This window comes from Megalops cyprinoides, chromosome 9 (genome assembly GCF_013368585.1).
Source record: "Megalops cyprinoides isolate fMegCyp1 chromosome 9, fMegCyp1.pri, whole genome shotgun sequence".
In the NCBI taxonomy this organism is placed as follows: Eukaryota; Metazoa; Chordata; class Actinopteri; order Elopiformes; family Megalopidae; genus Megalops; species Megalops cyprinoides.
Genome location: NC_050591.1, coordinates 18,078,772 through 18,101,564, shown reverse-complemented (window position 1 = coordinate 18,101,564; position 22,793 = coordinate 18,078,772). Strand labels below are relative to the sequence as shown.

The following is a 22,793-nucleotide window of genomic DNA, read 5'->3' as shown; positions in this document are numbered from 1 at the left end:
GAAGTACCTCACAGTCTTTCAACATAGAGACCATTATCCTCAAAGCACTGTAGTTAAAATGCATTACAGATGAGGACACAGGAACAAAACCTTTCAGAAGAGAACTGACATGAAAAAGAGATGATGACTGTGGATTGGTCACATTCTAGAAGAAAAATTTGGCTGTGTGAAATGCTTGTATCAAAAGAATGGTATCAAAGGGATAGTCAAGCCCCGAGTCTCAGCTAGGGAAGGTGAAAGATTAAAAATTTCTTGAGGGTTTTGAGGTAAAGAGTTGTAGCCAAAAAGGGCAATGGGATATTTTGCAGGCTCTGGAGAGTCATGATATAGGCCCAAACCACACATTCGGGGCACATGATTCCACCAAAAATTGAAAGAAGCTAAATAGAAGCTGAAGAGAGGAGCTATTATTTGAGCTGACTTGTGGCAAACAAGGGACACTCCCACCACCAGCACTCTTGCCATAAGTGGTCACAAGGGGAGCATTTGATCAAAGAAACTTGGGGTCATGAGGTCAAAAATATTGCAAGACATTACAACTTGCTTTATTAGGGCTTGGTTAGAAGTGGAACTCCATTTGGATATGCTTCAGTATTATTGTGATGAACGATCACTGGTGACATTTGCAACCAGTCTGCTTACATTATTGTCATAACAGTCAGTTTCTAAAAATGGAGATCTGTAAAAAAAACTTTCTAAGTTTTTTTAACTTTCTAATTAACAATTAATAAAACTGAACCTATTGCAGCATAAGAATGTGGCATTTCTACATATTCATAAATTATTTGATACTCCACCTGTAGGCAAACAATAGACTCTAACCTTGCCATGGGTATGTTGGCTTGCAGTATCATACTAAAGTACCCAAGTAAACCCACACATTCTAGACTTAAAAACCCACCAAGAATTAACTTCACACTGAGATCTGTACATTAAACAGTTGGGATACCAGCCCTTAACTGTGGATAGGTCTACCTTGTGAATAAACTGTTTGGAAAAACATATGAAACATATGTGGAATACATGGCATAATACAATAAACAATGAGAGTAAATCATATCAAAATAAATAACCAAAAGTAACATCAGTCTTAATATAATGTTAATATATTGTTTATGCTGTATGGACCAAGCGAGAAAATCGAAATCATCTAATACTGTTGCTTAATATCAAGGACCACTTGAAAATAACCATTTTCTAGTGATCTTATTGATTTTAGTCATGGTATTCACAGACTATTGCAAAGTTACCTGTGTGACAGGACTGGACCTATAGTACAGTGGTGTTAATGGTACTTGATGTGATTGTGGCTTGAAGACCAAGTTCACATCCTGCAGTTTCTTTCATAAATGTTTTTTGCATCAATGTCATGGTCATCCTGGCCATAATAATACACAATTTGCACAGACATAATAATGTATTTAAATAAATATTTTTCTTACCTTCAAGCAGTCACTAGGCACCTGCATAGGAGTGGAGCTGCATGAGGAAAGCTGACCAGAACAGAATGCCATTTTAAGTTATTAAATCATTTTTTTTTACAAGAAATGATATGGTTATTTTGAAATACTACCTCGAAATTATGACTTAGTCATAATAATGAGATACTTTCATTATTTCGAATTAGCATCTTTATATTTTGACTTATTAAATCATTATTTTCAGAAAGTATGCCATAATAATAACTTAGGTCATGATTACCAGCAAACATCATTATAATGACACAAATTAATAATAATGATATGGAACGGTACTGGGTGGTGATTGGACAAGAGCACTGATAAAAAGGGTGAGGCAGCCCACACAGTGATCCATACGGGTAACTTTCACAAAGTCACATGGGCAGGGTGTTTATTTTAGGCCTGATGAAGGCAGCAAATCATGTCTGTGTTGACTACCAACGAAAAGCAATGATGCAGTGAATTGTTTTCATCAAGACCTCTCAGATACACAGGAGAAGATGTGGAATAAAGCTCTGGCTTAAAATAGCCATTCGTAATTAACCATAATGCTTCAAAACATTACTACAAAAGATACTACAAAATCAGACAGCACTTGATTCTTTGCCAATATTTCAATTATAACAGCCCTACGCAGCCCAATTTACAAACTGAATTGTTATTTTTGTTCAGAGAATTGCATCCATCCAGTCACAGCAGTTAACTCAAGCCCATGCCTGGAGGAGATTCAGGGAAAGCATATGACGCATTATAGTTTTGTTGGCCTAATGGTTACTCTACAAATACCAAATAACAGCTGTAGTAATAATCTATCATACATGTAAATGTAAATTCAAAAACTCCTGTGCACAAAAGATAGTGCAGTAATTCCACTTGCACAAAAACAAAATGAAAAGCTGGATGTTGTGGTAAGCTGACAATTGCTAAGAGCAATAACACTGAAATTGCCTGGTGTATGTATTAACCAGCAATTTAGTAGAATTGTTCTCCCATTGGTTGTCAGTGTGAATGGTGTCTCAATGAGTAATATATGCATTGAAATGCTGCTGTTTTGCAAACATAGTACGTGAGAAAGTGGCATTTGTAAAATGGCTGCATGTTGAGTTGTTTTCATATTAAGTCTATTCTCCCAGTTGGAACCAAATCACAAGTAAGCCTCAAGGAAGCATTGTATTTGGGCTTCTAGTTATTTGGTTTTACTGGATATACGCAGCTGTACTATAACTTGAAAAATTCCTTTGTGATTAAATGCAACTGTGGTTAAAAATAAAGCCAAGACACATCTTGTCCTCCTTTCCTATTTGTGTAAAAGTTTCGTGTCACAATATTTACAATGCCCTTCACAAACAGTAGATAGTAGTAATCTACATAGTAATATATAACTTTACAAAAGAGTATCCTTATGAGGCTGTTATATCGCTCTGCATAGTTGTTATGATAATTCATGGATGGTAATTTGTTCGTTCAAAACAACCGTTCATTAACAACCGTCGATTTTGTTAAATGACAACTTTAATTTTGCCACATGACAAATTACTCCCTCACTGAGGCACTGCTAGTGATGTCATCAATCCGAACGTTCGTAAATGTTGTTGGCTTGTTAGAGTTGTCATTTGGTAAATTACTGCTTAGCTAATTTGTAAAATGTGTCTGAAATGTGGAAAACACGTTAAAGACGTAAAACTTTTTTATTGGCTTTAGTGAATTGATTACTTTATCTGTTAGTTAACCATTAATACACAATCGCCCATTGCATCTACAGTTACAGAGGCAGCCTCCCAGTGAGACATTATAGCCTATAAAACTCCAACAGCAAGTTGTTTGCTCGCTGTTTGGAAAAACGTCTCTGGCTACTGCATTGATCAGCCCAGTAAAACTCAGGCCCCCAGCGATTTGTAGGGAGGTAGCTTCCCCATGCATACCCTATCTGTACGAATGGCTGTAAGATGCTGCATTAGTATCTCTTACAGCATCCCACCCTATCTGCTCGAAAAACCAAAAGAAGGAGAGAGAGAGAGAGAGAGAGAGAGAGAGAGAGAGAGAGAGAGAGAGAGAGAGAGAGAGAGAGAGAGAGAGAGAGAGGGGAGCACACACACCCATCCACTCGCCGAGAAAAACAAATAGTCGTTCGCTGCCCTGTCACATTCAACACTTGACACGCGTCGTGCAGACTCCAACTTGCAGCCCCGCGGCTCAGCCTGAACTCATTCGGAACCGGCTCCTGAGAGGCATCATGAGAGATGGGCCAGGCTTGTGGACATTCTTTTCTGTGCCGTAGCCAGCAGTATCAACCAGCTACATCAGAGATGTAAGTGTCCCCGTGGCAGATTGGGAGGGATAATCGCGAATTAATGTAGTCTATAGTGGTAAGAGAGGACACGCATAAATACACGCGTGCCCGTTCACATTTTCTGGTTGTAATATCCCGATGCCGATTCATTTGTCGTGATATTTCAGATTTGATTGGAAATACTGATGTAAAAGACAAATCGCGCATTAAGCAACGGCTTGCTAAGTGCAAATAGAAAAGAACTGAACATATAAAATCATAACAAAATGTGTACTTGTATAGTCGTTAAATGTTTTCATATAAAAGACATGACATGACAAATTACGGTTATATAGTAATAATCACTTCGTTATTGCTTTGGTGTTGAAGGCTTTGAAGCCGGTCATTGCAGTAGCCTTTCCTCTCTACCAGTAACTTCAAAAAGCTCTACTCTAGTAGACAAGCGCCACGTGATCTGATTTCTTTCCATTCTTTGCTTATTTAAATGTTTGCCTATTCGGTAGTCATTTTAAAGGGATGTGTTGTATCGGGTTTTTTTTAAATAACAAATTGTGCCTTATTGCAGCATGTAACATACACAATAGGCTACTTAAATAAGATAACACAGCAACTGTAATTTAATACATACCGTGTTAATATTTACCAGTGTTAAGCAATATGTTAATACTGACATATCAAGGTTAAATTTCCTTCTGTGTTGAAATGTGTGCCTCTGCAATGGTTTGACTGCAAGACATTTATTCAGAAGTGGCACTATACTAGTTAAAAAAGTGCACGATCCACACATTGGGCTAAACAGGATGTAGTAGTCTTGTTTTAATATTGCACAGCTCTGCTTACCATCCAATGAGTAGGAGGAAGATTTTGGAGTTGGTTTTATTATTGTACAATGCATGTTTCTGCAACAGTGACAGTGGGACAGAAAAAGCTGTAAGCTGTTTTTTTGTTTGAACAGCAAAAAATTTTGTTTGACCCCAAATCCTCTTTCCATTAATATAGGTTATGAACAACCACAGTCAGCTTGTTTTCAGCTTGTGCTCTTTTGCTGTTGTCATACCCGATTATGTGGCTAACAGCATTGTGCTGCATTATCACGGGGGGCATATTCAAGTCAGTACCAATCAGGAATAATCAATAACAGTCTTCCCAAGTTTCAGTTTCCAACCCCCCCCCCCCCATGATAACCTCAGAACCTTTTTAAAATGAAGTTGCTTTGTGCTCAACCCCTTACATATGAGGAGGAGCGTAGGGGGGGGAGACAATCGCTGACAAAGTGAGTCAGCGAGATCACTCCAGCCCACGTTCCCATCGGGGGTTTTGAATATCGCACTTCCCCCGGAGTGTCAGTCAGAGCACCACTGGCTGGCTGATTCCTCGTGGCCTCTCTGTGAACAGGGGCCTTTGGCTTACAACCTGATCCACTGGGCTGCTCTTTTTGATCAAACTGGGACATCATTTATTTCATCCGTTGCGATCAAACTTGGCTTTTTATTTTGTCCCAGAAATTTTTTTGCTCTGCGTTGTTTTCGCAGGCTCAAAATTGGTTCACAAACTGGCTTTTCTGTATTAGAGGGGTGGCACATTGGTATTATGTGTAGGACACACAGGGGTGGCACCCTACCACTGCACCCTTGAGCAAGGCACTATACCGGAACTTCCTAGTAAATATTCAGCTGTAGAAACATAAAATATGTAAAATGTTAACTACAGCATGTATGTCACAAAAATAAAGGCTTTTTGGTAAGCAAGTAAATAACGATTGTAATCCAGCCACGCTTACTAATAAAACCAGACCAGCGTGTCACTGTCAGTATAGTGGCTCCAGTTGTTAAAAGGTAATGGTCAGTGAATTCATTACAAATCGACTTTTCCATCATTCAGTGATTCATTAAAAAGAGACAAACACAATAGGTGGTGACACAGAAGGTACACATACCTCATGCAATGACATGGTGCAATTCTTTCCTGGGATAAATGCGTTACCAAGGGAAGAGTGCGTTTTAATGAACACATGCACGGATGAAGGCGTCTGTCTATTCAGCCAAAGCCTGGCTTCAATGCTTAAATTGCTGGCTCACAGATACGGCCAATTGACCGAGTAGAAAGGACGAAGGCTGTCCCTGGAGACCCTCCTCAAGGCAGCTGGCTCTTTGACCACACGGGGCTGTAGCAGAATGTGCCTTTTCCAAGAGCTGCTTTTTGATTCTGAGCATACAAACTGATCACAGGTCAGTTAATCCCTGTCCGGGATGTCATGTTTCACAAATTGGCCTCCCCTTGGTGAAGGGAATGCTCACTAACCCTGTGTAACAGACCGCTTTTATCCAGAGCAGCATGGGAAAGGACTGGCCAGGCCTGCCTCACACCTGCTCGGCAGCTTTGGGAGCAGAGTCCCTTCTCTATGCTGGACTCCACACAGGGGCAAAACACCAGCACTTTTCCCAAGTGGACAGCTCTCTGATCACATGACCACAAATATGTAAGGCACCCCTCCTCTCACCTTGAGAGCTTGTTTTCCTGACCTTTACTAATCCATCTGCAACCTTAACTATAAAAATGTGCAGCGTGATAGATGTAGATGTTCAGTGGAAACAGGCCACCTTAGTGGTTAGAATAAATGCCCTCGCATCAGAGTACCTTGCTGTGAAGATCTGAGGGACATCAGGTAAGATGTGGAGTGGGGGAGTGGAGGGGTAGCACTTTTCATCGCTTCCTTCAAGACAGGATGTGGACAGAACTGTGGAACAATAGTGAAGGCACCGTGACAGGTTTCGATTACCCAGTGATATCAGTGTCATTCATCACAATTATGTGAAGAGAAATTTTTATTACATTACATTATTCATTTGTTTAGTAGATGGCTTTATCACGACTTACAGTACATCGCTCACATTTTACACATATATGTGTATACAATTGGATATGGAGTGAAGCAGTTCCAGATAGGTACCTTGCTCGAGGGTACATAGGCCTCCTGTTTCCCACTAAAATGGTTCAAAGCAGATAAGATCCTCATTTAAGACAGTTTTAGCACTCCGATTTTGGGGCCCAGAAGACAGATGTAATGTGCCTATTTGGACTTGATGTAGCCTGCATGATTGCCTTGCATTTGAGAACAGTGGAGCCCTGACAGTGATGTATGACTCACATTTGACCACCGACTCCGCTGTGTGAGAGATAGAGCCAGAGATAGACACAGCCTCTCTACACTCACCCCTCCCTGTATGAGGTCCACACACAGGTCATTTGCAGGGTGATTCTTGTCATACTGATGTCTGGAACATGCCCCCACCTGTCTGTTAGTCCTTGCAGGATTGGTGGTGTGGGGGGGGGGGGGGGTAAGTTTTGGATTTAGCATTTTTACAGTTAGGAGGGGGTTGTTTTATGCTCAGAACGTAGCTCCCTTTTCCCAGCTACTTCCCTGCTTGTCATGTTTGATTGGCTTCTTAATGTGCCCGACGGTTGTGCACCTGCAACCTGGGACATTTGCCATTGTGAGCTGATTGCTGTGAGAGAGGAGTGTCTTCCAAATGGTGCAGTTTTGTGTACTAGCTGGTAGCTGGACAACGCCATCAAAAGCATACATTATGTTTTATTCTACTAACAATCACACAGGCGGTTCAGTTCACTTTATGACTGAGCGCTGCATCTTATAGTTAACGGTCTTGCAATGCTACATTATTCTGATAAAATGTGAGACATAGTACGTTGTGTGATGATTTGCGGTTTGTTCATGGATTAAGGGAAGGCAGTTTCCTCAGTTTTTTCTGAAATATGTTGCCAGGACAACAGCATTGATTGGGGTTTGGTAAAAAACTGCAGTCTGTATTTGGTGTTATGTACATCTAAAATGTTATATGTCGTTTTATAATCTGAGTAGAGCAAACAAAAAAAGGATTCATAAAAGAGTCTTGGCTCTTGCCAAGGCAAGTATCAGTCATAAGACTAAATCTGAAAAACACTTTTTTTCTGAGCAGAGTAATCACAGAATGTGTGCTCTCAAAGAACAAGCACACTCAAGTATTATTATCGCCACAATCTGCCTCTGCAGTAAAAGAGGCAATTTTAATCTGCTTTTCTGCCTGTCCTGTTAAAGGAGAGGCACGGGGATCAGTGGAGGTCTTTGTCTGAGGACATGTCTGTAGGGAGTCACTGAGAAGTCAGCTCTCAGAAAATGCACAGAGTACTCTAAGAGTATGAGGTGGCCTGATTGAAAGGGATGCACACCAAGTGGCTGAAGATGAAAGAAAAACATTGACCCAGAGCCACAGCAGTGTGGCTACACTCTGTTTTCAGGATTTGAGCTGGTAACCATTTGGGGAGAACCATTACAGACTGCCACCTGAAGCTGCTGGGGCAGCAGTTGTGTAGTCCTGCGTGTACGCAGACATAAGGCTCATACCAACTTGCAGTTTTGTGGATTCAGCATATGCATTACTATATCTTCAAACTTAAATATTTTACAATAAATAAGATATAACCCTGCACACAACATGTGGTCTGCAGATGGCATGTTTTCTGTGATAATAACTCCCAGTCAAATCATGATTACGAAAGCAGAGGTAAATAATACCTCCAGTGACAGAAATGGCAGTTTGACAGTGTGCTCCTTTCAATATTAAGGTGTTAAAGTTAGGTATCACATGTAGATCCGACCTTATTGGCCGGACTGTCAGTCTCACGTGAGCCACCCAGATCGCTGTCTTGAGTAATAAAACGAATTGAAATACAGCTCAGAAAGTACTGTTGTGGGCTAAAATTAATTTTAAAGTAAGCACCATAAAGCCATGAGGTTGAAACAAGCTAAATAATGGTTGAATGGAAGACCTGTGGCTAAGATAGCTAGCTAGTGGGCAAAGTGCAAACCCCAACAATTCCGGCGGTGCAAGAAACCACTGAGTTTCACGTACAGCATTGCGTCTACACATGGCCGACAGTCAAAGGCTGCAGGATCAAGGCAGACCAGATGCAAAGATGTTGCCTTTCTTTTGGCCCATGGGCCTCGAGTCTGCAGTGAACAGTGCGAGAAGTCGAAACAAATACCAGTGGGTTGACTTGGGCAGGAAGAACAACAAACTTGGTAATAAACTTGGCAGACATATTTGATATACAGAGAGCTATCGCTCTGAAATAACGTGAATTGACAATGGTGCGGGGGGACAGTGCTAAAATGGATATGCTCTTTTGGTCATTTTTTATTTTACATAGGAGCTACTTTTAAAACTATAGCTACTGCTATTACATGCTGATTGTAAGTAGATTCTCCATGTTACTAAAATAGAGCAAAGCAGGACACATTGCATTTTCCGAATAGTAAATAAAACAGTTACAAAATACATAATATTACAGAAATGTTTATACTCTATATATTTCTTTTGCTCAAAAAATTATATATATATATATATATATATATATATATATATATACATACATATATATTTTATATATATTTATTTTATATATATTTATATATATAATTTTTTGAGCAAAAGAAATATATAGAGTATAAACATTTCTGTAATATTATGTATTTTGTAACTGTTTTATATATATACATATATATATATATATATATATATATACACATATTTTGGACATTTCCGCCCAACTATTTTATCAGACATATGAATAAATGCTAAGGATACTACAAGTTACTGAGATGGAGTAGCTGTCTGTTAAATAGTCCAGGCAGTGACCACGATTGATTGATGTCTCTTTCAGCCAATCAAGTCACTTCAGCCAAGTTAGCCTACTTGTATAGGATCATGATGATCTTGTTAACTTGATTAATCAGATGTTTGCCATTAAGGTAGCTTTCAGTTTACAAAGTTTGTTGAAATTGGCAGAAGTAATGAATGAATGGATATTATGACACTTGGAGACAGACATCTCAAGGTAAGAGCCTTTATATGACAGAGCAGTGCAGATTGCTGATTGATCAGTTAGTCACTTTGTTTAGTAACATAGCAATGGCTGTCTGGTCGAAGAAGCCAGAAGATGTGGTTCACAGATAACGCATCATTGTTGTTGGGAGTCCAGTAGATTGGTCTCTTTTCATATCATTTGACACGCTTTTGACATGGGGCAGTAGTAGGAGAATCAAGCACCTTTCTCTGCTCCTGAATGCATAGTTAGCTCCTGTCTCTGTGCTCTTCAAAATAATGGAATTTGTTCTATCTCAACATCTCTGTTTGAGAGGCTATATTTAAGTGGAGAGGGTGAAAAGAACAGATTTTGAGATATACATTCTCAGGGTTGCTAAGCAACCAACGGTCCCACGTACAGGTGACTTAGCTTGAATTTTTTTTTTGGCCGCAGTGGAGCTTCTCTTATTTGTTGAAAGCTTTTTTATAGAGACGTAAAACGCTGTGTGGATTCAGTGTAGTTGGTGTGTGATTATCAATTCAGCAGCACTTTTCTGATTTCAGTTCTCTCACAGTTCATCAAGTTCAGGTGACAGTATTTGCAGCTGAGAAGAAAAGTATATCCTATTGAGAAATAGTATGCATAGATAACACACACTTGTGGTAATTTAGAAGTAATTCATGCATAAGGATTAACAGATTATATATTATTCGAAAAAACGATAGCAGTTAGAACAAAATCTTGGACCTAGTTTAAGGACCTAGACTGTAACATGATATGAAATAATTAATTTAAAGAACACAAATGTAGATGGGAATTAATTTCAGGTGGACAAGCATGAAATTAAGAGTAAGAGTCAGAGAGGGGTCAATATTATATATATATTAAGAAAATGCATTGGTAGCTGTTGGCAGCATCCTTTGGAAGGCTTAGTACTTTTTTAGAAAACTGCATAATTTTGAAGTGTGCACTGAATTTAATATATTCAGATTTTAGAGCTGTATGTTGGAAGCTGCAACAATGTGGGAGGTGATCTAAAAAAAAAGACCTGCTAATGAGTTGGGTTGGCAACAAATGAGTTTTCTCTGTGTGGGCAAAATATTTCATGCCATTCTACAAAACCACATGTTTTTTGTGTCAAATTGAAATCCTATTCATTAGATACATCTGTGCATCAGACAACAACTTACAGAACAGGAAGAGACTTGGAGATTTTATAGTAACTAAATGAGAGCGTTTAGTACATTTTTCATTTGCTGTTATGGTTAAATATTGGTGTGCTGAATGCTGTGGATTCCTCCACATTTTCTTTTTTGTAGCAGCCAGAACTGTGCAGGGATCATTTGTGCAGTTACAGTTTGTGTAAACAACCGAGACAGCTTGAAAAACGTGGATGGGAGAAGTAGAATGACCTCTGTCTCTGTTTTATGGATGTTGCCCTGAAATGTGCCTTCATTCAAGGTTGACAGTCATACCAACCTCAGCTGTGCAGTGGCACCAAGCCCTCCGCTGCGCCCTGCCAGTCTTGCCTTGAGATGGACCGTGAAACAACAACCTGATAACAACAATGCGTGGAGCAGATAACGAGTGCAAATACTTTGTGGCAGTTGGTTTACATTAAGATCTGAGAGACTATAACTTGAAGTATTTGTACTCTGTTGCTCTTTCAGGTCCTTCACTTGTGATTACAGTTGACAGAATTTCATCTTCAACACTAAAATGTATCGTCATTGTTTAACATCCTGTTTATTTACAGAAATTTTGGTCCCAATGTTCAGTGGCCCAGAGAATGAATCTGTCAAAGCTCTGTTCATCAGCATTCAGTAAACTGATACACAGGTAGCAGTGTTTATAGAATGTAAAAAACAGGAGAAAAAGGCACCAGGTTCCTCTGTATAAGATAATGGTGGAGATGGTGGAATCAAACCTGCCTCAAAAAACTATATTAGTTAGTAAGTTGTTGATGCAGAGTATGAGTGTCAGGTTGAACTTTGACCTGGTCACTGCCTCGACCCTGTCATTAAAGGTACATCCTAGAAGCTGAAAGCACTGCACGACAGTAGCAACCTAGTTAGCTAATGTTTACTAACTGGGTCGCCTTTTCAATCAAAACAAATGGAAGACTGCTTACTTGTGAAGCGTTTGCTTAGTTTTATTGCAGACAACCCCTGTCTCTGTGCCTACAATATGGCAGATTGCAGCAACCAATTAAACAAAGAAAATGCTTGATTGGAAATTACACTTCAGGTAAAATGACCTCTTGAGTGTAGCTAGCTGATCAGTAAGTTGTTTAAACCTAAAGTACCTGTAAGATAGCTAAAGCTGACGCACAGCTGTGTGTGCCTTTGCAGTCTCTATGGAGTAAAACGGCGTACAAATTAAGGATTTATTCTCCTTCCTCTTTCATGCTACTGTTTCTTCTGCTGCCTCTATGCTGACAACATGGCAGGGTTGTTGCTTTGTGTTATCAGAAATGACTGCAAGCTTTTCTGTATCAGGTGACTGTTGATGAATGTCACTACTACAGTATGATGGAAGACAAACCCGCCATTGGAATCGAAAAGTGAGGCTACAGTGAGTGCAGATGTTGCTGGTGGCATGTCAAACTTGCCGAATATCATTTAATGTTATTTGATCATTTATTGGTTTTATTATGTTGTTTAAAAATATTTTTGACATTGACAAAGCTGTGTACATTTCCAGAGGTCACAGGCCCATCTTAACTGTAGTGCCGTGCACGTAGTTGATGCATCTGTGGAGTATTCTCTCACTGAACACGTGCAGTTTTCTTGTTATTGTAGTTTTTCATCAGATCACTTTTGGAAAGCCCTGGCAGGGCTGATTATGTTCTATGTAGAATTCACGGTGCTCTTACAATGAAGATCAAGATTGCTTTCAGTTCCATCTTTGAAATGCAGGAGGTGGCTTTTGAATGTGCTTTTATTAAGAGTCCTCGCTTTCAGACCACAACAGAGAGGTTCTGGGACTGAGATGGTACTCGAGAGATGCTGGTAGGATATATCTTAAGTAGTTTATTTTTTACTTCTATTTGGCTTTGACACAGTTGTCCCCTGATGCAGTTATCTGTGCAAATTTCTGTCCACACAGAACACAAGCTATGAAAATGATGACACAAATCCCTTTTGTCTCAAAGCAATAAGAGCTTGATTTGTGAATTGGAATGTGTTTAATGTCTCTGCAAATTTTCTGCTGCTTTTAAATTGGCAATTTAACATGTAGAAATGCGTCTTCCATCAAGAGATTAGAGGCAGTTGATTGCACACAACAAAATTGCCAATCCAGTTGTCCCCCAGTCTGTAGGATGTTATTTTCCTTGAAGGAAGAGGTCAAATTTTCTTACTCTCAGCCCTCACTCCAAACCATCTGGAAAGAAGTGTACTCCTAACTGTGCTGGTTTTTTTCTCTCTTCCTTACCAGTGAAAGCAGGCCAAGAGTGTTTCTATCTTAAGGCACTGAAGAAAACATTGTACTTCTTGTGATGTGAAACCCGAAGTATAGCTGTACACCTCCTGTGTCTTTGTTGTTTTCCTTCAAGCCAGTGAACTCTAGCGAGGAGTCTCAGCTGTCTTGCTGGCGTCTCAAGTCAAGCATGTCATTTGTACCTCAGCAGGTGTCTCCAGTGGCTTTGTTCTCGATTGTTTTTTTTTTCATCACATGAATTTACCTTATAATAAGTACAGAAAAAACCTTGTTCCCATGTTTTCTCGTCCCTGTGTCAGCATGTAATTGGAGTTAGCAGCCAATTAGCAAGGGAGTTTTGCGCCTGAAATTTACTGGTCTGTGAAGGGCTGTTTGCTCCGGTCCCGATGCAGAGGTCTTCCAGTCTTACAGTCCTGAACCGTTATCCCTATCTCAGTCCCATAACTGTGAATTATTAAACAAGGTTTGGAATAAAAGCATATGACGTTTATCAGTATTCGTGTTACATTGTCTCTCTGTCTCTTCTGAACGATTCTGAATATTGAATGAAACAAAATGGCACTAGGCCATGTGCAAATGTGGTTGTGGGGACCGCCGTGAGCAAGCTGTGTTCAGAGGTGGCCCTGAAACAGAGATCAGAAGGCTGCTGGATGCACACTGATCCTGAGATGATGGTGGCACAGAATCTGGAAAGGCAGGGAGGCGAGGCCGGTCTCGAAGGTTGGTGTGGGTGTAACGCAGTTCTCTCCCTGACATGATGTGGAACAGGCCCTGGGCCATCTCTGATGGAAAATAAAGCTTTTGTTGCCCTATGGTAAAGATCATGTGGCAGCACACAAGACATCCATGCAGTCTGTAATGTGATTTGATGCAAGTGCTGATGGAAGATACATATTTTGAAGTGGACAGAATTTGAGTTAATAGCTGTGCCTATAGATTTTTTTAATCTGTCAACTGACAGAAATAGAATTAAGATGATAGTGGTGCTGCTATTGATTTACCAGTTTCATTCCTAGTTTTAGACTCAGTGGCCTGGAAATTTTGCAGTATTTTTACTCTCCTTCGCATTTTGTGTTCCTCATGATCACGTGTAACTTGCATAAAGTTTGCTTACACACAGACAAAAGCTAATGACCACAAATTCTGTGTCAAGTACGCCGTTGGTTTAAATACAGTGCTCTTCTCATTGCTACAAGCAACGCATAAGGAAGCAGAAAAGACAGAGTAAGAAAATCCTGAGAAAAACAGTTGTGAATGTAAGAGGTTTGGAGGGAGATGGAAGAGCGGCAGAGTGAGTGATGAACAGTCGTTGGTCCGTGTCGCTGAGCATGAGGGAGGTGTGATAAGTAACGGGTGGAAATTGGTTTGTGACATCGCCTTGATGCATAATTGCCTGACCTTTCATTATAATCTCCTCCCTGATGTTGGGGGGGGGGGGGGGGGGGGGGTGAGTTTGATGCTCCCTCTGTGCATCTTCTCTCTTCCCCCCCCCCCCCCCCACATACACACCCAATGCTTCCTTCCTCTGTTGATTACGGTTAAAAGTCAGCCTCATCAATGGCAGCTTGGCAGTTGTAATTGAATTTCTTCCCCAGAAAGGCCAACTACTGTAAATCTGCAGAGCCTGCAGTCTGAGAAAAGCTCTCTTGCGACAACAGATTCAACAGGGGCATCTGTTCCATCTGTCACTCGCACATTAATCTGTCTTCCTTTCATTCTTCCTTTATTACTTCTGTTCTAATAAGGATGTTATTATTGTTATGTAGTGAATAGGAGGAATAATGACAGTGACAGTAAGTTTTTCTCCAAAGCCCTCACTGTGGGTATTCAAATAATTAGTTTGGGGAATCCAGACTCGATCCTACACTGTATGTAGCAGCCCTGGTGTTCCATTCTTTTTGGTAGACCTTCTAACACTTGCCAGGTCCTTCTCTTTTACATCCTGTAAAAATAACAAAATAAAATATTAACAACAATAACAACCAACAACTACAGCACATATATTCTCTGTATAACTCTTCACTGGTCTTCCTGCCAGAGAGATATGGCATTTTATTAGTTTGAACAAGTTATGTCTTAAACTTTGTTTTTATGTCTTAAACTTTGCTTTTATAGGGCCGCAGTGTAGCATAGTGGTTAAGGCGCAGGACTCATGACTGAAATGTTGCAGGTTTGATTCCCCACTAGGACACTGCTGTTGTACCCTTGGGCAAGGTTCTTAACCTACAATTGCCTTAGTAAATATCCAGCTGTGTAAATGGGAAACATTGTAAAAAAGTGTAACCTTTGTAAGTTGCTCGAGATAACAGCACCTGCTAAATGTAATGTGATGTGTTCCTTAAAAAAATTTAATGGTTTCATGCACTCATATCTCTACCAGCTAACGTCTACCTTGTCTGATCAACTGTTGAAACTTGGTCATGCATAAAAGCATCTACCAAGTGAATAAATGTAAATGAAACTCACCGTCAACATACATAAAAGGAAGTAATACACAAACATCCCTTGTTTCAGTGTCATATTTTGATGCTGTCTCTGCACTGAGGGTAACATTAGGGTAACAATAATTAGCCTCTTCTGGAAGCTTCTGTGGTGTGACGGTGTTGATAGATCTCACAGATGTAGCCCCTGTGTGACCAGTCCTCTGATGATTGCTGCCATACAGAAAGGCTGTGGCTGAGAGAGGGCTAAGCCTTCATCAAAGACTGGGTATGACCTTCTGGTATTAGGCCTTTCTCTGTTCAAACCTCCGTAAAGACAAGAGCACAGTGTCTACCTGATTAGACAGGACCTTAGCTGAACCTTTTTTTTTTTGCATTGCATTGCATTGCATTCTATTGACTGTTGTTCCTCAACATGTGTGTATGCACTGGAAGGTTGTGTGGCTCAGTCCCACAACCAAAGCTTTAAGAAATGGCCCACATTACTTCTCTGCTAGGCATTCTCACTTTTAGAGGCTGATTAGGCCTCTGAAATGCCCTGCCATCTCTTAGAGGTGCCGTGCTTGTAGGTCAGACTGCTTTTATGCTTCAAAAATCAGGACAAAAGCATTGCTTCCAGGTACTGTTTTCCCAGTGCTCTGCTTCCAAACGCTGTGTCTTGATGAAATCTGAGCCACTCGCCTTGTCCCATACCCGCACACGGCAGCAGCTAATTCCAGTGGCACAACACTGGCCCTGAACCATGAAATTGTTAAATACTGCAAAACATTGTCGTTCCATATGGTTCTCCTTGCCCTCTGGCATGCATTATGCATCCCTTCTGGAGCTCCTGCGCATCTTTCCCCTATCGCAGCTTGGAAGGAGACTCATGCCTCATTTATTTATTGTGCTGGGAGTGCTTCAGAAGTGCAGGAAGGGAGAGGGATGGACAGAGGAGTAGTTTTTTTTTGTCTGGTTGCTGTCACTGGCACATTTGCACAAAGTCAGTGATACTGATGAATACTGATGAGTATGAAGTTTCTTTGACTGTAGTGGGGACATTTGGTACTGTTCGAGATACATGTTTCTTCTTTTTAAAGAAAATGCCAAAGTGAAGTATTCTTTTACAATGTTTGTCATTCTCTCTGAGTGCAGACAGTGAGTTTGATTGATAAAGTGATAACTGTCAAGGTTTTTTGGAGATAACTCACAAACCTTTAAAAGGAAGCTTTGATATGATGACCTGCACTGTTGCGTGGATAGGAGTGAGTGAAGTGAATGCAACATGGATTGAAGTCAACTGTACAGATTGTTGTGATTTAGATTTGACAGTCTAGCCCTGTATCTCTGCTCTCTCCTTGTCATGTTCACTCTACTGCATCATTCATCATTCATACTGAATTTGAAACAATGAAAACTAACCTCACTGAAATTCTCCAGCAGTCTTGTTCTAAAGAAGGGTATTCATGTTCCTTCAGATGATTTAAGACTACATCACAGCATTTCTGTTTTCGTTTTTAATCCAGTGTTTGGTAAAGATCCCACTTTACCTTTCCCATCTCTCATAAAGTTTTATAGCTCCACTCACAGTATTAAGTGCTCCTAGCTCCATAAAACTCTATTATCTGATATCCTTTATTTCGGTTGGCTGTTGTTAACGTCCAGTCAGTGTGGAAATGGATTTCCATTAGCGGAGGAGGCTGGAGGTGTGATTCGGTTGTCTTGGAAACGCTGCTTTCTTTTGTTTTGGCTACAGGGTGGTGTGGCGTTGATGCCTGTAGCATAACCCGTCGGGCCCCTTTCATGAGACACAATATCTCTGCGCTGCGTTACATTGGTGTCCAAGACCACCTGTTCCATTATACGCTCCACAAGGTGCTAGGCCCTAAATGCCATGTCATTGAATCAACGTCCGCAATCCGGCAGGGCTTTCTGTGACAGCAGGGGTGGAGAAGGGAGGAAGCCAGGGAGAGACAGCGAGAGTGATAGAGAGAGGTACAATGAACAGACGTGTTTGGTTTTGTTTGTGTTCAAAGCATACCTTATTTGTGTTTTGCATTAAAAATTGAAATAAATTTGGAAAGGGTGTGTTAGACTGCATTCTGTTGAACATATTGTATTCTTCTGCCTTACCAACTCATTCATTTTCTAAGGGGGGCTAAGACTCATAGAGAATCAGTGTGGAATTCAGCGTGGAATACAAATAACAAATAAGCAGGTGTAGTACATCCTATAATGTACCAGTAACTAGCAGAACTAAAAGTCAACACAGAGTCATCTTATCCAATTAGCACAAATCCCTAAGTGTAATGACTCCAATCTAAATCATAATCAAATGTCAAAGTGTAACAACTCCAATCTAAATCATAATCAAATCCCTAAGTGAGACGACTCCAATCTAAATCATAATCAACTCCCCAAGTGTAATGACTCTAATCTTAATCATAATCATAATCACTAGTTGTAGGACATTGGTATAACTAAAAATCAGCATCCAACACGACTTGACTTGAGACGGTGCCATCTGTGGAAGTGAGTTTTCAAAATTACAGTGTCATTTAGACCTTACTATACTGCCCTTTGGAGATGGGTTTCATTTTATTGTATTGTATGTTTACACATGTGGTAAACACACACACACACACACACACACACACACCATATGCATGCACATACCCTTATGAATTTTACAGACACAAATGAACACTGATTCTCCACATACACATACCTACTGTGCTCTCTGCATGCATGCACACAAACACACACACACACACACACACACAAACACACACGCACATACACATACACAAACGCGCATACACACACACGCATACAAATGTACAGATCTGCCCATTCTCCTCATACAAACATCCTACCTGAGTCCTTCCCACATTACCTGAATACAGTACTTTAGCACATGTACACTCTCCCCCTCCCTCTGGCTGTAATGGATACTCTGTATTTATAGCTGGGTACCTCAGGAGGAATGACAGCTCGCGAATGCATCTCTCTTATCAGCCAGATGTCGAGTTTGAGGGACCGTGCTGCAGTTAGCCATTTTGGTGTGTTTTGATTACAGCTGCATAATGAGGGTTTCTTCTGGATTTTTTTTTTTTTTACTTTTCTCTAGAGCAGAGTGTACAGGTCTGGAAGATTGTAGCAGTGATTAAATGAGGACCTTGGGGTTATTTCTGAGCATAGAGACAGAAATCGATGGCTCCCTGCAGTACTGCGATGCGTAGATACAGTGTGGGTGTATAAAGTAACAGCCCACAGTGAGGTGAGGAGGGTGAGCAGGTGGGGGTGTGTACTGTGTGCCGTACCAGTGCTCTCCAACACCCACACGCATGAACACGCTTTTATCACAGATCGTGGTAGATGTGATTTTTCTGTTTTTTTTTTTTTTTTTTTTGTTTATTCCCCCTCCCATATGACTGACAGGCTTAAGTGAATGATATTGATTGCACACTGTAGAGAGCTTATATTTTTAAATTCTCTACTAGCCTGAAAATAAATCAGATATATTTTTCAAAATTCTGTGAGGGGAGAAGATGTAGTAACAACCAGCAGAAAGACTGGGAGTGCAGTGAACTTGTGTGTTTGGGTGGTGAGGTGTTTGTGTGTATACACATGTATGTGTGTGGGCATGTGTGTTAAGATGTGTGTGCATGTGTTTGTGAGAGCACATGTATGTGTGTGTGTGTGAGGTGCTCCTCTCAGTCAGAGGGCAAGGCTTTATGGTGATTAACCCTCTGGTGACTCCAGGTTCATTTTAGTGCGTCTCACTGTAGATGGAGCTGTGGGTCAGGCCATTTAGAGGGATCGATCCCCATGGATATCGTTCCTCAGAATGCCCTGTCTCAGCCTGGTGCATGTACATTATGAGGGCCTGATCTCTGCTGAGGGGAGAGCTCGGAATGGCAGCATGCCATCGCCTAAAGCCCTACTCCCACTGCCTGTACTCTGGTGCTGCGTCCTGACATGAGTGAGCAGAGTGGTACAGGTTCTGGGCTTGTAAACTGAAGGTTACATTCCATTATTTCATAAACCCTGCATTGTCTCATCTAGCTCTTTATCCCGAATCATAAGAATAGGTGGTGCTAATTGGGAGTGACACGCATTACTTTGGCAGTGATTACCTTTGGTGCCTTCATTATTAGCCTGAAAATGTGGCTATCATTTTTAATTGCTCTGTGGCTGATATAGAAACCTGAAGCTTTACTTTAGTCTTCTGCTTGGCAATCAAGCGTTAAAATCAGTGATACTTCATGTATAAACCCTTGATACTTCTCTCTGCTGCTCTAATTATTGTTTGGACCCTATCACCTCATCCTGGCATCTGGTTGTGGGGATTGGTGTGATATTCTATCACCCATGGTGAATAGTTGCTGGGCTAAATTAAATAAAGATTTCATTACCAAGCTACCAATGAGATTAGCTGGAATTTGTTTTGATAATTACTTTAAGTAATTATTCCTGTTGCCCTAAAATCCAGTGCTCTGCTAATGCAAAATAAATAAAGAGCTTGCCAACCCTTTATGGGGAATATTGCTCTGGTACCTGCTTCCATGAAGTACATTCCAATTGTCATAGTAACTGTGTAACATGATGCTAAACAAAGGAAGAGACCCCATTTTAATAATGTTTGTTCTCTGTGGTTTATAGAATAGATCATGAAGTTTCTCATGTTCAATATGATATTCAAGAAGAGAAGAAACAATGTACTTGATTGTTTTAATAGCTTTTGGAGCTTCAGATCTTATTCAAGGGCAAATAGCAGTAGGATGCTTATCAAATCAAAAGGTTTTTTTTTTAAATTTCAAGAGAGCCGTAAGCTTCACTGTGAAGTTAAAATTCAAATGATTCATATCATTATCCCAAAAATGTGCAAAATTATTCAGAGTTATGAGATTATACAGTGTTCTGAGGGAGAGTCTTCCATTGTGAATAATTTGGGGCATTCTCTTGACATCAGTGTTAGACGAGGGTGCTTTTGAGATTACATAAATGGCAGATGAAGTCTGTGGTGTCTTGTTGCACAAGCTTTCCATTTTCTGAAATGAGACGGAGAAGTTATGCCGTGACCTAAAATGGACATTAACTTCAACATGACATTGGTTTTTAAGGAAAAATGGCTTCTGAGGTTACTCACTGTATATAATAACCATATTTTCAGCTTGATATTTATCTCAGTCCCATGCTTGAAGGTATGACAGCAGGGTCTGTTATACCCCCTGGATATAAGTACATTCACCTAATCACTCAACAGCCAACTGTTTTGCCAGTAATGGTATCTCTTTGAAATGGAGAAATGCATTCTTCCTCCACCTATACTAACCCAAGCAGCAGACAGCAGGTCTGATTTACCAGAAATAATATTATACCCTCTTAGTTCCACAAAAAGTGTCTGAAGGGAAGGATATTTTATACCTCTCTCTCCTGTTATGGTCGTTTCTTTTTTGCCTTTGTTTCCTTTGGCTTTATTTTAAAACAGATGGCGGATGTGTCCCTAGAAAACACAATGAGATTGGAGTGAAAGTGAAAATCTCCCCCCCCCCCCCCCAAAAAAAAAAAAAAAAACTCTGTCTCCTTCATGTGTAACAAAATACTTTTCTTTGGTAGACTCTAGGAATACATACAGCCAGGAGATTTGTTGATCCACTAGATCTTGCATTGAAGCAGTGCTGAGAACAGTCCACCTTCCATTTTCTCATCACTTCTATAGCATGGGTTTATAGTGTCCTTCAATTGAAAACCAGTGCACATTGGGTGTACCAAAAACCATCAACTCCATCTGAAACTGAGAGCTCTCTCGCAAAGTGAATGTGGATTGCCTGTCCAGACGGAGATGGGTGACGTGATTAGACTTGCCAGGATTACCTATTTGTACCCATTTTGATGGATACATTTTTGTTCAGTGTATATTTTCACTGTGTATGTATGTTTGTAGTCTGGATGACATTACATAACCAAGCTCTGATGAGTAACAACCATTCCACCAAACAACAGTAACAATAGCCCTGAAAAAGCAAAAATCATTATGTATTCTGGCTTTGCCTCCCCACCCCAACACACACACACACACACACACACACACACACACACACACACACACACACATGTAACATGTATAGTACCCATCAATCATTTTACAGCATGGGAGGACAAGTCATTTTAATCATCAGTCTGTAAATCACACTATTGTTAATAACCTCACACTGAAAATTTTATAGAAAATCACTAGTTCTTGTACATATTGTTGTACATATCATTGACTTTCACTTTATAAGATAATGATAATTAGCAAAATGACTTTTTGGTATCTAGATTGTCATTCATAGTACTTGGGCAGACAGTATTCACTATGATTAATTGGAAAAAATCGAAATTACATTTAAGGCTCCATGTCGGCTAAAATCTATCATTTATATTCAGTTTTGACATCACACAAGCAATTACATCAGCAGTTATAATGTCTATGAAGTAGCTACATAACCTATTCTTTAAGAATTTTGCTATCCATATACATTCTTATCCATAGGACACATGTATAAACAGCAGATTAATTTTCCTCATGCATGTGTTTCTATGACGTGTGTCTTTTTGGTGTGGTTAACATTCGCCATTATGTGCTTCATAAGCTAATGTTAACTGTTAACTCCAGAGTGTATCATATATCACAGATGCTGAAACACACCATTGAAGCAAACACAGCAGAACAACAGCATCAAGTTTTAACTATAATTCTGGTAATATGAGATATGGTTTAAGTGTGGCAATACAATGAACCATCTTTGCTTCGGTCACGTTTTGTTTAGAGATACCCCAGCCTGAGTGGGCTGTGTGTAGCTGTGTGTTTATCCCAGGTGGTAGTGTCAAAACACACAGATAACAGAGGGCCTTGGAGGGGGGGGGGGGGGGGGGGGGGCATGTGACCAATACTGCCATGCTTTCAACACTGTTTTTCTAACCAAGAGTGCAAGGTTGCAGCCTTGTGGGAACTTGGAAGGCTGTGCTGTATCAAAGAAGCAACATGCTTTGAAAGAATGCCTTCTGGTACATGGAATGTTGATTTCTCAGTTGGAGCTCAACAATCAGACCAAACATTGTGCTACGAAACACTTGAGGCGCTTCCTCTGTGTTGAGACACGCTGTGGTCTCCTGCTCCAGCTGCCTGGCCCCATGTGATTCTATCATGAGGAAAAGGGTGGCACAGGATGGAGCGGATGTTCACAGGCACGGGCGTTGCTGACATGTGCTGCGGCTAAATTGTGGGTGGAGTTCCCGACAGGGGCGCTGTTGGGTCGACTTGGTGGA

General features: G+C 40.4%; 1 protein-coding gene across 1 annotated transcript in view; it reads left to right on the top strand.

The window, feature by feature from the left end:
- The first annotated feature begins 3,604 nt into the window (after nt 1–3,604).
- LOC118782813 (cGMP-dependent 3',5'-cyclic phosphodiesterase) overlaps nt 3,605–22,793 on the top strand; it is a 162,228-nt gene continuing 143,039 nt past the window's right edge. The window contains exon 1 of the mRNA XM_036536389.1: nt 3,605–3,768. Within this exon, the coding sequence (XP_036392282.1) occupies nt 3,701–3,768 (68 nt within the window). The 5' untranslated portion in view covers nt 3,605–3,700. The remainder of the gene's footprint in view (nt 3,769–22,793) is intronic.